This window comes from Apaloderma vittatum, unplaced genomic scaffold (assembly GCF_000703405.1).
Source record: "Apaloderma vittatum isolate BGI_N311 unplaced genomic scaffold, ASM70340v1 scaffold3685, whole genome shotgun sequence".
NCBI classification, from domain to species: Eukaryota; Metazoa; Chordata; class Aves; order Trogoniformes; family Trogonidae; genus Apaloderma; species Apaloderma vittatum.
The window spans coordinates 20,017-35,020 of NW_009717505.1; the positions used below are offsets into that span (position 1 = coordinate 20,017).

General features: G+C 43.7%; 1 protein-coding gene across 1 annotated transcript in view; it reads right to left on the reverse strand.

The window, feature by feature from the left end:
• Positions 1–11,968, reverse strand: part of JARID2 (jumonji, AT rich interactive domain 2) — a gene marked incomplete at both ends in the record, with an annotated part of 30,962 nt that extends 18,994 nt beyond the window's left edge. The window contains 3 exons of the mRNA XM_009869906.1: positions 129–628; positions 4,810–5,827; positions 11,739–11,968. Of these exons, the coding sequence (XP_009868208.1) occupies positions 129–628; positions 4,810–5,827; positions 11,739–11,968 (1,748 nt within the window). The remainder of the gene's footprint in view (positions 1–128; positions 629–4,809; positions 5,828–11,738) is intronic.
• Positions 11,969–15,004: the final 3,036 nt, after the last annotated feature.

The window sequence follows — 15,004 nt, forward strand, 5'->3', positions numbered from 1 at the left end:
AAGCCCCCCACCCGGCCCCAGCCGTTGCCTTGGGGGTGGCCGGCTGGGTTTGCAGCCAGACGATGCCCCCCCAGACAACAGCATCATCAGTTCCGCGAAACAAAAGTTGGCAGAGCCCGCCTCGTTACCTTGTATATACACTTGTGTAAGTCGCTAAGAACTCCCTCCTCCTCCTCCTCGTCCTCCTTCGTGGTCTCCTTTTCCTGAGCGAAGAGCCGCCGCCTGCCCGTCTTCAGTGGGACGTCGACCTCTTTTAACTTGTTGCGGAAGCCGTTTTTGTGAACCACGCCGTTGATGAGTCCGTTTTTGGGCTCAAACCGGGGCAAGGAATGGAACTTGTAGGCATTCTCCGAATGTCCCTCCAAAGGTCCTTTCCTCTTCTCCAAGATTTCCTTTTCCAGCAAGACCTCCTTCTCCAGTTTCTTGTGCTCCTCGGGGGAGAGGGAGTCGTAGGAGAGCAAGTACTGGCAGTAGGCTTCTTGCAACTTGGCCAGCCTGTCCTGTGCAGTTTTGGGGATGCGCAGCAGGTCTGCCAGCTTGTTCCATTTCTTGAGGTCAGTCACTTGCTGCATCCCCCCCATCTCGTTGATCAGCTGGACGAAGCAGGCCAGGTCGAGCTCACAGCCTCCTGGGGTTCCGCGCGTGCCGGGCAGCAGAGGAGGGGAAAGGGAAACACAGGAGCAGGTTAGGAAAAGCTGCGGGCAGCTCCGCGTCAAGCGTGCTGCCAGGCTGGGCACGTACAGGACGTGCCACCCGTCGGGCACCAGAGCAGGGCGGGCCCCACCTCGTATGCCTCCTGCTCTCTCGCACAGGCACGTGCCACTGTTTTGCTGGCTTCATTCATTCAGCAGATCATATTCTGCTACTCACGACAGCCTTCCCTGTGGCTAAATTTGCCCTCCTCCTTGAGTTTCATTCCCTTCCCTTCTCAGGGCAGCCCTAGCTATCTCCCGACATGTGTCTTTGCTCTGGTCATTACCCAGTGACACGAGTTGCCCAGCTCTTTGAAAGCTCCCACCCTCCCCTTGCCTATCTGGTTCATGCCAGGGAGAAGCAAAACAAGTGTCTAGATGGGCAGCGGCAATCAAAACCAACTACTTATCCTTTCCTGAGGTCAGATATCTTTCATCTAATGTCTGCATAACACTTGGAATATAGTCAGTATTTAAAAGGAACACTAACATCATTATTTCACTTCAGGGAGAAAAATCTTTCAACCAACCAAAAAAAAAAAAACCCACTAAAGGAGGCAGGGGGCCGTTTGGGGTTGGTGCCTGCAGCTGCGTAAAAGAAACCCCTGACACATTATTCTTCCAGTTTGAGGCTATCCATATTTTATATTCCATTATGTTTTTGTACGCTTTAAGACGACTGGCACACTTCACATTCCAGTCACAAATTAAAAATGGAGGTTTATACACACTGCAGCATAGGAAGCAGCCAAACAGATGAGGAACAATAAAAGAAACATCATAAATACTCTGAAAGCACAGAAATAATCATCAGTAGTGGAGAGACGGGCGAAAGACCACCTACAGTTCAACAGGGCACTGTTGGAGGGAAAAAAGAGAATTAATATAAAACTCGCATCAACATTGCTGCCGCCACACTGTCTCACCTTCCTTTTTTTTTCTCTGAGAAAAGTAAAAAATCCTTATGCTGTAGCTGTTTCAGAGCTCTAAGAAATGCTATTATACAACAGAGAAGCGCAAGAAGCAGCGTTACGGTAAATATTTACCATCAGATGCTCAGCTATGGCATCTCCAGGGCCAGTCAGATCATCTTGCTCACTAGTACAAGCAGCGTTGCTTTTCTTAAACCACCCTTGGCTGCACCTCAAGCGCTTCATAGCTGATCCCAGTTTTCCTCCTCTCTGCTTTTCCCTCTTCCCCAGCTCATGCCCATCCTGTGAGGAGGCAAGGCTTCAGCAGCGTACGCCCGCGGGCAGCGTTTTGGGGTGACTACGGCTGTGACCGAGGCACAGCCTCACTGGTACTGGGCGAAGGTGGGAAAAGAGGGGAGAGGATTTTGGCTCCGGTCCAAATCACGGTTAAGGCTTTGAGGAGCGTAAGACACGGGCGGAGGGAAGGCCTCGAGGCAGTAGGTTTATCCAAATTAGTCATATTTTTGTGGAAAGTGTCAAAATGGTTAAGTCTGGAAGGTGAGAAAAGGTAATCACTTGTGGGTTTTAAAAGAAAGCCCAAGTCTGAAAGGTTTTCTTTCTTTCCTCTTTAAGCTTCCCCATAAATAAAATAACTTTCAAGCTGGCCTCTATTCCAGGCTGTTACTTTTTTTGGTCTAGTGTTTTATATGCACAGCTCAGAAATAAGCTGAAGGCATAATTCAAGACTGCTTTCCATCCCAACAGATTCAGCGACCTACATAAAGTCGAGTAACACGCTGCTAACTTCGAGAGAAGCATGGTCCAGGTTGAACGTTAGTCACGTTCTCCAGTGGGACAAACAAGCGCAGGCTCAGCTCAAGGTCCTCGTTTCCAGACTGTTTATGAGCTATTTAAGAAATGTAATTTTCTCCCACATCATGGAATGATCTCTTCTAATCACTCTGGGATATTAGAGCTCGAGTAGCGCATCGTTCCACCAGAGCCTCGCTTTTCTGGCGGATCCTCTGCAGGGCCAGCAACGGCTAAGATTTACAAAATGGACCCAATTTTAATTCCATTTCACACAGGCATAACTTTTGGAAGCATTTCTATCCCAAGGCTGATGTTTTCTAGAATTGACCTAAGCATATTGCTTAAACTCTCCCTGCAAGGCTGAAATAAAAAAAATGAATTAAAAAACAGGGAGGGGGGAGTGGGTAATCCCCTTTACAAACACCTGTAGCAAAACGGCTTAAATAGCGCACCTGGCATATTATGCAGAAATAGCATCTGACTTTTGATTAACTGTCTTAATTTCACTAAGCTACAAATGCTTTTAAATTGCCTAGAAAGCAAGCTCATTTAAAAAAAAAATACCTAACATCTTCAGGTATGCATTTAATCCCAAACGCTGGCACGACACAAGTCGTTGGCTAAACTCCCACTTGCTTCAATAGAAACATGATTTGGCCCTGAAAGGAGGGGTCACTCACATACTTATGTCTACTGAAATAAATGTGCATTTATCAGCAACAGATTATTTTCCCTGAAATCACCAGATTTCTCATCTTCGCACACTGATAGACTCCAGCTTCTCTTCTCCATTTTGTTTTCAATTTTAACCACGGGATAGGTAGAAGTGAACCACAGAGCAGATACACAGGATGCAAATTTTTTAAGAGACTTCTGTTTGCTCTGGTTATACGGCACCCAGCAGAATAGAACCCTTCCGTACTAATTAGGCTCTTAGGTGCTTAAATAATACAAATAATTAACAGTAATGCCATCTTAATGCCGAGTTAAGGTATTTCATTAAAAAGTTAACATTGTTCCAGAAGCGTTAATCGAGTTGTCTTGCACATTTTCTTCTCTCTCTTGCCAATGTAAATTTAATTCATTATTCTTCCCGATTAGCATACAACCACTGCATACATTAGGCATACAAAATGTTCACTTATTGCTGCTTGAGTGATTTTAATTTTCAGATTTCTTTCAACGTTTTTTCCATGGCTACTGCAACAGAGCGCTAACCCCTCGTTCCTCTTCCTTAAACTCCGTCGTTCCTCTGCCGTGCCCTGCAACCAGTTCACCACACACTCTGCAGCTCTTTGTGTACTTTCACACTTTTTCCCTCACTCGCCATATGTGATATAAAACAAAGTTTGAAAATGCCTCTGTGTGGGGAGGGGAAATACTGTTGTGAACAGTTTAAAGAAGAAAAGCGTGTCCTTTAATCCAGCTCACGCTGATAGCTGCCTCTGATCAGATAATGCCTCAAAGGCAAAACTCTAGCCCCGAGTTCCGACACGCGGGTCCTGGGAGCTCCGACTCAAAACGCTTCAAAACCAAAGGGAAAGGCTAGGGAAAAATCAAACCCACAACTTTGTTACTACGCACGGCTGCAGAGGCAGCAGAGATGGAGGTAGCTCATTCGACAGCTCATTAGTATGCTGCTGTTGTCATGTTTTTACAAACTATTGTCACATTTTAGTCACGTGTCATATTTGACAGCAGACCATAAACCAAGAATTCTGTTAAATAAGTGATTCTCACTCAGGCATTAGCCCTGGCAGACACCTGCTGGGAGAAATAATGAAACCTCCATTTTGCAATCAACCACATTTTACTGCCTATTCTTGACACTTAATGGTTGTTAAATGTCAGCAGGTCACTGCAAATTTGTGATTTTAAGTGTCTGAGTACCCAAACAGAAGTCAGTTTTGAGATATTTTCTTTCCCCTTTGGTTAAATGCTTTTAAAGGAAGGGTGGGGGGGAATATTTGTATTAAAGCTTGGCAGCACTACAACCTGCTTGGAAAATAGCTTTGAAGAGCTCCAGAAAACATTCTAAGGCAATATTTAAGCCAAGGCTATCGATACCCTTAGTTGTACTATCCACAAAAATTAACAGCAGGGAAAGGAGAACGTCCTGAAACCCGAAGGCTGGGATCCCACATAGTTTCTTGGGGTTTTTGTCCCCGCTTTGGGTGAAATGAAGAGCTGGCAGGAGGACAGTGGCAGTATGAAAGCTCTGCGCCAGCCTACCTGCGTCGCGCCTGACTGACGAGCGGGGTAAAGAGAGGGATCCCGAGCTCGGCAGCGTTAATTGAATGGGGGGTCGGTTAAGCAGAAAGGCAAAGGGAGCACAAAGTCGTACACGGACACCGAGAAGCAGGGCAAAAGGCCAAGGAAACCACAGCCCTTACCTATGAGTGGGAGTTCGTCCATGGTAATGCCCTGAGATTTGAGGTGCTTCTTGATACAGGCCAGCCGCTGCACGTTGGGTCCCCAGCGCCTGCCTAGCTTGTGTATGTGCTGAATCTGGGTCACAAACCGCATTTCATCGTTTAGCTTGCACTCAGGTCTCCAGTCTGGAGGAGGAATCACCCTGCACATCCCATACTTCTCTACCTGAGCTCGGACTGACTCAATGTATATCAGTGGGTCATGGAATTCCTTGGTGGAGGGCCTAAGGATGGGAATCTCCCCCAGCATCCCCCACCCAGACTTACTACTGCCCTTTTCGTGCTTTCCCATTGAGTCTTGTGGCTTGTGCAAGGACTCCGCTTGAGAGGTAGAACGATTTTCACAGGAGGCATTTTCAGTTTTGCCATGTGCTTGTTTCCCTGGCGTACTCTTTCCAGCAGTGGCTCTTTTCGGCCTATTCCTTTCCAAACTCTTCTCTGGCACTTCCTTTTTAAGGTGTCCATTCAGCAAAGGCTTTTCAATGGCTGCCTTCTTGCTGGCAGCTTCTGCCAAGTTGACAGCCCCTTTCATCCTCTTGGTGGGCGACTGTATTTTGTCCACGTGACTCGTCTCTTCCAGCCTCCTCTTCGAATTGCGCAGTCCCTCCCTCAACTGTCTCCCCACCTCCTTAGTGCATGTCTTTTGGTTCAACTTGCCATTGACTTTTACACCATTAACAGCGGTATTGTTAGACTTGGATGCCCCAAGGGATAGCACCTGTTTGCGGGTTTTTGCATTGCTACTTTCTGTTTTCCCTGAGATTGTGTGGTTGACAGGTGAACTGGGTTTGTGGTGATTTAGTTTGGTTTCCTTGACCAGTTCTTTCTTGGCTTTGGTGTATGTGACAGTTCCCTTTGTCACTGTTGCAGTGTACTTCACAGTTTTGGACGGTGAAGGTCTGACTTCTCTCATCTTTTTGGCACTGGCTGCATTCGCACTCGGAGATGACATTCGAGTGATCCCGTTGACTTTAGAAACCTGCGATGCCGGGAGTGTTGCAGGGGGAGCAGAAGGAAGGAAACAGAAAACAGAAAAGTAAATTAATGGTGTTACCACTCGGCCTCAACCTCCCAGTTGCTGGACAACCACATCCTGCAGTTCTGACTACCAGCCCCTTACTACAACCTTCACGTAACGTGTTTCACCCAGGCAAGAGGAAGGACTGGGCATATATAACAACTAAAATAGAATTTTTATTTTTTTTTAAACGAACCAAAAACTCCCCAGAAAGCCATTTTGCTTTCGGAGGGTATGAAGTCCTTGCTTGCACTACCCCATGCCTTGTCAGAAAGCCTGTTAGGGCAGCACAAAACACAGGTAACACAGAATTTACAAATTAATACCTTCATTATCTCCTTTTCTGTCCCTCAGACATTGCCTCTCTCCCACTCAACTTCCCTGAAGTGCAAACACAGTCTACTTCTTCTTAGCAAACAAAAACCCCACAAATACTATCTAACTGGAATGGGCATGTTTTGCAAAAACCCGCACACGATGAGATTGAAACCAACCTCCTGTCTATAAATACATACATATAAAAAGAGATACTGAACACATTGTGCACCCAACGGATCAGGATGGCCATGAACGATCCAGTCTTCCATACATACTGTATCTTGGGAGGCATCTCGTTGCTGAAATCATTAACTTGAAATAAAAATTTATACACGCTTTTTTATTTTTTTAAAAGAGTTTGGTATGGGGGCAGTTTTGCTGACACACATTTTACTACACCACATTTGTCCCTCGGTAATGTGTCTTTATGACTTAGAAGTGCTGGACCCCACTGCTTTCTGTTAGACATTTAAACTCAGTCATGAAAACTAGAATTTGTATTTTAACTGAAAGACATGTTAAGCACCAGAAGCAACACTCAGCTTGGAAGGGAATTGCAATTCAGCACTGCCAAAGCTAAGGCCCACTACTAAGAAAATTAAGATCAAGTTTAAACCTCAAAGGAATTTCAGCATTTAAACAAGTTTAAACATCATCCTCTCACCTCCTTACACTACTGTGAGTGCAGAAAAACACATCCAAAAATCCGGAAAATTTATAAAAGTGCTCCAAGTGAAGGGATATAGCACAACCACCCCTCATCAGTGCTGCGGTGAGTAAAACGCTCCTGAAAAATTGTAACACTTCCCTGTGGGATTTCAAAATCCTCGCCAAATTAGTAGGAACAGCAGCTTCTCTCAAACAAATGCAGGAATTGTAGTCCCTTATAAAGCAGGGATAAAATGTTATAAAATGGGGATCAAATAGCGACTGAAGAGATCACGCTATTGTCTTGCATTAAGTGACTTGGGGAAGAGGAACTGGAACCCAGGGATCCACTGCGTGAGTCTTCTCCTCTGTGGCTCCAGAACCTGAAGCAGGAGTAACACCCTTTTAGAATCCATCCACGTTCTTGTCCTTCTGCGCTTCCAAGGTAGAAACGTTTCAGGGAAATCCAGTTAACCATGAGGTTTTTACCTTGAGCTTTCCAGAGAAGCAAGTTATCACCCAGAAAGCAAATGCCTGCTAACAGAAATGCATTTACTCATTTCCCTCGAAATTTAGCCAGTGCTCTGCGTTGGAAATGGAGGCATGTGTTTGACTTTTTCTGCCCTTTTTCGTGCTGCAGAGCAGACACGAGGAGAGAGTTGCTGCGATGCTGCCTCTTGCCTGCAGCAGCCTGAACAAGCGTTGAGTATCTCTGGCTCTATAAATAGCCAGGAACATCGATTACAGATTCCATCTCAACTAATAGAGAACTGATTGAGAACTGGAGGGGGAAAAGTAATCTGGGTGATCATAAAATGAGTTTTCAATCCTAAGATGTGACAACAGTAGAGAAAGGACAACAGATTCTCAAAAAAAAAACAAACTCAAAAAACCCAATCAAACCCAGAACAAACCCAAACCAACGCAATTCCAACGCAGAGGAAGGGCACAAAGCACAGGCCATTATATGCTCGTTCACAAAGTTCTCTAATGACTGGAAAAACTAGAGAAGACTCACAGTAAAATGTAGAAACACAATTATGTGACTAAGGGTAGCTATACAGGATTAGCGAAAGTATGCATGGGTAAAATCAAAAAGGTCAAAGAGCTAAAGAAACTTCACTTAGGGAGAGACATAAAATGAAATAGGAAAAAAAATATAAATACTTTAAAAAACAGAATGAAGAATAGCAGAGATCAACCACCACACATGGAAGGATGTGCTTCTTTTGTATCAGCCTCCATGAAAAGTACCACTGACTGGATACTCACCGGACACATAATCAATCTGAAGGAAAGACCTAGGAAAGTAACCCCAGTAAGCTAAAATGTACCGAGATGATTTAGGGCATGGCTCCTGGAAACAAGCCGAGGGCAGGAAGAGTCTAGCTAACTTCAACCCGTAAAATCATTCTGGAACAAATCACCAAATGGTTACTTTGTAAACACATAAATGGTAATAGGATACTGTGAAACCCAAACAAATTAATTGAAAACAAACCAAAAAAACCTCCACTCATAGCTTTGCCAAAATAGAACACTGAGCTAATTTAATCAACTCCTGACGGACACCTGGCTGAGCAGGTGAAGAAGCATGTCCGCTTCAGAAGGGCTCCGGTCACCGTCCCACAGGACGTTCCATCACACCAGCTCCTGAGACATGTCCCAGAGATGACTGCTCTAAAGTGGCTTCCCATGGCATTAAATGGAGCCATGCTCAAGTGAAGCTATCACTGTCGTAGTTCATGCCGTCCTACGAGGGTGTCTCATCTGCAAGGCCTTGTCTGGGCCTAAGTTCTACCAAGTATTTCCATCAATAACTTGGATTACCACAAAATTTGCCAGTGACACACCTGGAAGGGGCTGTAAGCACTCTGGAGACAAGGTCAAAATGAAAGGCAATCTCAAAGACCTTATTTCGGAACATTTCTACAATAAGAGGAAGTGCTGGCTTCAGGAAGGACGGATCAAATACATATAAGGGAGGACTAATATTTGGGGAGCAGAGTGAGATGCCAACAAGAGGGTAGCACAAAGCATACAAAATCACTGAGACCAACGTTAAAGAGCAGTGCCCCCCAGCAGTGAGCCCCGGGGAACATCACTTGTGACCGGACACCAGCTAGATTTAACTTCATCCACCACCACTCTCAGGGCTCAGCCATCCAGCCAGTTTTTCACCCGGAGAAGAGTACACTCGAGTTTCTGCAGGAGAATGCTGTGGGAAATGGTGTCAAAGGCGTTACTAAAGTCCAGGTAGACAACACCCGCAGCCTTTCCCTCATCCACTAAGCGGGTCACCTATTAGTAACATTGATTGACATTAGCTAATCATGATTGACATGATATACACGACTCAAAGTCTTGAGCTAAAGGTCAAACTAGGGATACGAATAATCTTATCTTTGTTTTTCAGCTGTCTTCTCAGTTTGGCTGACATATTATTTGTCTTCAGACCAGTTCACTGGACACTTGACTTGCAGTAAAAGATGGTACGGCAGACTTTAAATTTCCTTTGAAAAAGCAAAATGGAGCAGCACATAGTCTTGCAGTCTTGCTGGATTTGAACTGGTCTATAACCACACCTCTCCACAACACCTAGGATCCAGTCTCCAGACACATGCACACACAAACGAAATAAGGCCAATCAAGAACTTGTTAGCTGCCAACCACAGCAATAACAGCAACGTTAGCAATTCCAACGACAGTCTGGGTCCCCAAAAAATCCAAGGTATGCAACCGATCTTGCATTCATTCATAAAAAAAACGCTTCTGTGTTGACGGGAGTTTGGCAGAGGTAAATTACCATATTAAGCCAAGAGAGGGCCCCATTGAACTACATTTCCTCTGCCCACAAGCCCTTTGAAGTTGGGGATTTGGGAATATAGCGAGGGAGGAAGAACAGAGAGAACAGAGAGACGGAACATGTGACAAGTGTAAGGGCACACCAGAAAAGGAAAGAAAAAAAGAGAGGAAAAAAGAGTCTCAGGTAATTTCTAGTGTTCTGCCTTCACCTTGTAAGAGCAAACAAAACCAAAGCACCGACATAAATAAAGCATGTAAACGCATGAGAACAAGGAGCAAAACCACAGTGGAAGGAGGAGGCACACGTGGCTGGCACCCTGGGAAAACAACTCTCTTTTTGGAAAAGGAGACTGAAAAAAACCTGAAAAAGTCAACAAAGGCTCAGGACAAGGGCAAGAAATTCAGCAACGTCACGTAACCGGTTAAGTCTAAGGTTTTGCACAAAGCGAAGTCTCTGTCAGGCAAAACGCATAATCCACCTTTAATTAGTTACAGCCACATTTTCATTAAAATCGGTAAGAAAGTACTTATGTTACTGTGGGTTGCAGAAGAAAATTAAAATGCCTAACCTTTCAGGGGGAAAACATGAAAAAAGATCATCATCTCAACTTACAGTGTCCTTTTATTTCTGAAACTTGAGGACCACACACTCGGTGAGGTGTCTGCAGTGGCTGTACTGCATTGCTTTAGAATTTCTTTCCATTTTGCATGGCACAATGGAAACCATCTAATACCCTAACGAAGCAAAAACACTTGGACTGAGGACAGAAATCCTCTACGCTCATCTTTTCCCTTCTCAGAACTACCTTCACAAGCGATGACAGTTGACAAGAATTTCACCGTTCACACTCGGGTGGTACAACTGTAAAACATTTCACACGAGCATTCCAGTGAGTTAAAATAATAAAGTATGAAGCGCATCCACGCACGGTTTGGGAAATCTGTTCAATGCAAAGAGCTCATAGCAGAGCACATCACAGAAAGGACCATAAGATGCTGGTAGTCACAAAAATGAAAGGATGCAAAAGAAAGTGGGCAATTCAAGGTGATGACTAGATAAGTAAAAACTGCCACAGGGGTATAATCTTAGGAAGTACAGAGAAATACGCTGCCGATAGGCTCCAGAATCAAATTCGATGCAGAACAAAATGCAAATCTAGTGGTGGTATTTCAGGAGAAGCTAAACACCACCAAAGCACAGGGCATGAAAAATTTTCCCAGCAAGAACACCATTGTTTGAGTATTTGTCAGTTTTAATTTCCAAGCTCCTGACTGAAAGATGCCGTTTAAGGCCTTGACAGCCATACAAGATGTCAATTCCAGCTCCACTCAAGTGCAGGGCAGCCTCCTTAGAAGAAAAACCTCGAGATGCCAGCAAATAAAGACTTTCTCTAAGTGGCTAGTTGAGAATTAACCACTGGAGGGGGGAAAGAAAAAAAAGAAGTCCAAGTGTAGGAAGTTGTCTATACTGCACTGCCCCAGCCCCAGCCTGAATATCTTTTACAAAAACCTATTTTGCAGTTGATGTATTTGGAGGCCTTTGACCCAATCATCAAAAATAAATGGAGACGCACTCTGCCCGAATGCCAGTCACAAGCACCACAAGATTGCTCTGCTAAACTTCCACACCCAAAACAAGTTAAGCTGGAAAAAATCTACACTTTTTACTATTTTTCAACCAGTTAACACCAAACTCAGACTTTCTCCCCACCTGGTAGGTCTCCTGTGAAGAAGAAAATACCCTGAAGCACGTTCTTTATGCATCAAGCAAAACATTTTTCCCCAGACTCGTGTGTTGCCCACGTGCAAGACGATACCCAAGCACATCGGCTTGTCTGCAAGGGCACTGAGCCTTGTTCATACGTGTGCACCACACAATATAAAGATGGGGCTGGTTGTAAAGCATGCTTTATCATACCAGCCTCCCAGGTGTCTATCGCTTCCCTTTTTCCTCTCTTTCACTGGAAGTGAACTCTCTGCTGTCTCCAGAGTGGGCATTAAAGGACTGCCACGTTCACTCCACACCAGGCAGTGGAAAACGGAGCCAGCACCCTAAAAGTCTGCATTTCCCATGAGTCCAGAGCCGAGTATGGTTCGTTACCTGTTTCCTTAAGTCCTGAGCCGATCTATGAAGAGTGTGGTGGTTGGTAGCGGTGAGCCCTTTCGTAGAGGAGCCAGTGTTTGTAGTAGAATGGTGATTAGCAGCAGCCTGGTCTTTTCGGCTCTCAGCCTTCTGTTCGCTGTTCCTCTCCTTCCCCGGTGTGGCCTCTTTGCTTTTGTGTTTCTGAGCAGGTTCTTTCTCCTTCGATGATTTGCTGGACCCATTGAAAACTGAGAAGAGAGAACATCAGGCTATTAAAAGAAAGAAAAAAAAGCATACGAGGCCAAACTCTTCATTCAGAACAGCCAATCTTCTCTGATGTCGGTGTCTTCTTATACCCAAAGCAAAATCAATATAGAAATAGAAGTGCTATTTTGCATATTTCTTTATATGAACAGATTTACTGAAGCATTTCCTTTGCTTGTTAAGACACATTAGCTTCGATATCCAAATTAAAACATACAAGGTGTATTACTGTTTTGATTGACCTAAATTTAGACTTACCAGTCTGATTTTTATTTATGACAGTTCTAATTAACTTTTTGCTGTTGCAGCGAGGGAATTCTAAACACAGTCTAAACAGAAAAAGCATTTATTTTTACACTAATGTAAAAGAAAGGAAAGGTTCCATGAGAATGTATGTATGCTTTGTTTTCAGCAATGTCCAAACTGCGAAACCAAACTGACAGCATCTTGCCGACAGCAGACAAGCTGCAAATAGAAAAAGGTACTTCTGCAAGGAAAGGAGAATACTAAAACAGTTTTTGGACCATGTTTTTTTTAAAAAAAAAAAAAAAATTAGTCACATTTCTCTGTCTGTCTGTTAACTGGAAACATGCTGAATTTATGTCAGGGCCACCCCCTTTTCAGTGAAGCACCTGTCACTGGAGGTCTGGGAGGTTTGTGATCCAACACCTGCAACGGCAAGCGCTCTCCTGCCTTCTCTACTCACCTGCTCTTGGCTTCTGCTCCTGCCTTTATCAGCAACGTTTTAGGAAAGGATGTAAATAAGAAAATTCATAAATACTTAATAGCACAAGTATCTAGAAATTGTATTTATTACACATAACACACACAATCTGTTTGGGAATAGTAACTAAATGAATTAAGTCACTGCTTTCTTGTGAAATTAAAGGCTTGTTTAGCTGCTAAACACGATATACCCATAACAGGTACGTCCTAACCTAAATGTGGAGCTTCATTGTTTCTACAGATGTCCTGTAGTATTACAGCAGCAGTAGTATTGTCCTCCTGAACAGAAGAAGGACATCTTGGCTGCTTTTGAATAGACACCTACCTCCAAAAAGCCATAACTCCAGCAAGCTACTGACGTATTTGTTACTAAGGTCACTTATCACACTCAGTTGGTCGTAAGCATTGAAGCAGATTATGGAAAAAAAAACAAAACAAACCAAAATCGCAATCGTTCTTCCTCCTCCCTTCCTTCCCTCTTGGGTGAATCGAGTACAAATGAGAGAAGAGTTGTCGGCAGCGAAGTCGCCACAAACTCCCCCTGTGGCTCTGTTGCTCCTGAGCTCGGGAGTTCCTGGTGCTGCCCCAGCGAGCCGAGGATCGCTCGGCGACTTCAGCGCAAGCCGCGTAACCCCCGTGTCTCATTTCCAGTGATGGAACCGATAATAATTGCTAACCCCTCTCGGGGAGTTCATGGCAAAAGCATTCATCCTCCTTCGGAAGGAGTTCTCCCACTGGACGGAAGGCGCTACAGACGTGCAGAGCACAGCGATTTATTTTTAATAAGGCACAGCACAAACGAGCGACGGGCGGCTTCGTTAATGTGTATTTCATCACCACGAGTGATATTTTTCTTTTGGAGGTAACAAATTGTACATACTGAGCCGCTCATATAGAAACGTTAAGTCGGAGAGATTAGTTTTCTGTGTGCGGTTGCTGCTTTATAAACCAAAAATTACTAAACGAGAAAACTCAGCCAAAAAGCCAAGTCGTGCACTTTTATGGTCCACCAAAAAAAAGAAAACCCAGCGAACATGAGACAAGGTATATTTTATATGCAACAGCTCATTAATTTTAAGTGTCGTGGGAACTCTGCCAATTCTACCCTCTGAGTAATTATCTTTTGTCTTAATTTGTAAGATTCTTGAAAGGAAGAAGAGAGAAATGGGAGAGAAAAAATGTTCAGTCTCACAGGAAAAGCTTAAAAAGCTTGAAAGCCTGAGAACACAATAAAAAGGGAGACACGTAGATGCAAAATAGTCCTAGTCAAGTCATCTCTAGTTAAATAGTAGATGGTATCAGTTTCTATAAAAATCAGTGTTTGCTTCTTCCAGCACCTAGAATATTGTTATATCCAGCCAGACAAGTGTAAGTTCTACAGAATTCACACGCATTTGAACAAGTATCAAAACGTTAACTTGATTAATTACAAAACACTAGCACAAGCCAAGCATATAAAAGGGGGGGAACTCTGATTTTGCTCCCACCTAACTTATTTAGACAACAAATAAGTCACGTAGTACAACATAGGATTAAACTCTGGCTTAGTAAAACAGTTCAGTGAAAAGATCAAAAAGCCCCCCAAGAAATCTCACTGTTGGAGAGTAAATGATAATAAGGAGGAAATACGCAGTTCTCAAAGAAAACATAGCCCCCTAGGCCCCAAAATTCTGCGTTAAATATCACTAAGACCAAAACCGAATCAACAACAAAATGATTCCCCAATTCTTTTGTGTCTCCTTATGCAGCAAACTGCATTCTCCTTCACGGCTGTGCCAGCTCTTCGGTATTTCTGGGGCATTGGGAAAAGCAGAAAAAGTGGACCTCGTGCCTTACTAAGCCCAGACACACGCGTGTCCCAGCTACCATCTCCCAGCCTAGAGATAAGGCTGAAACATGCAATGCCCAATATTCCGCTTCCAGGTTTTTTTTCCCTATGAAAGAACTATCAATAAAGGTTTCATTCTTAAAGCAATAATTTCATTAAAAAAATGAAAGAAAAAAAAAGCCCAACCCACACAAGTGATAAAACTCATGCTAGAGTAGAAATCTTTTGTGGTCTTGAATTAGGATTATTTTATGCTATTTTAACCAGCTCCATACTTCCAGAACAGCTTTTAGTTAAAGGTGAGAGCACTACTAACAAATAATTAAAAGTGCAAGTAAATTATTAGTGTTCAGACACTTCAAATAGAATAAAAGGATATCCTTTCATCCATATCTACCCAGATGCTCATTCTCAAAATGGCAAGTCCTCCAAAGCAATTATTATTATTATTATTATTATTATTATT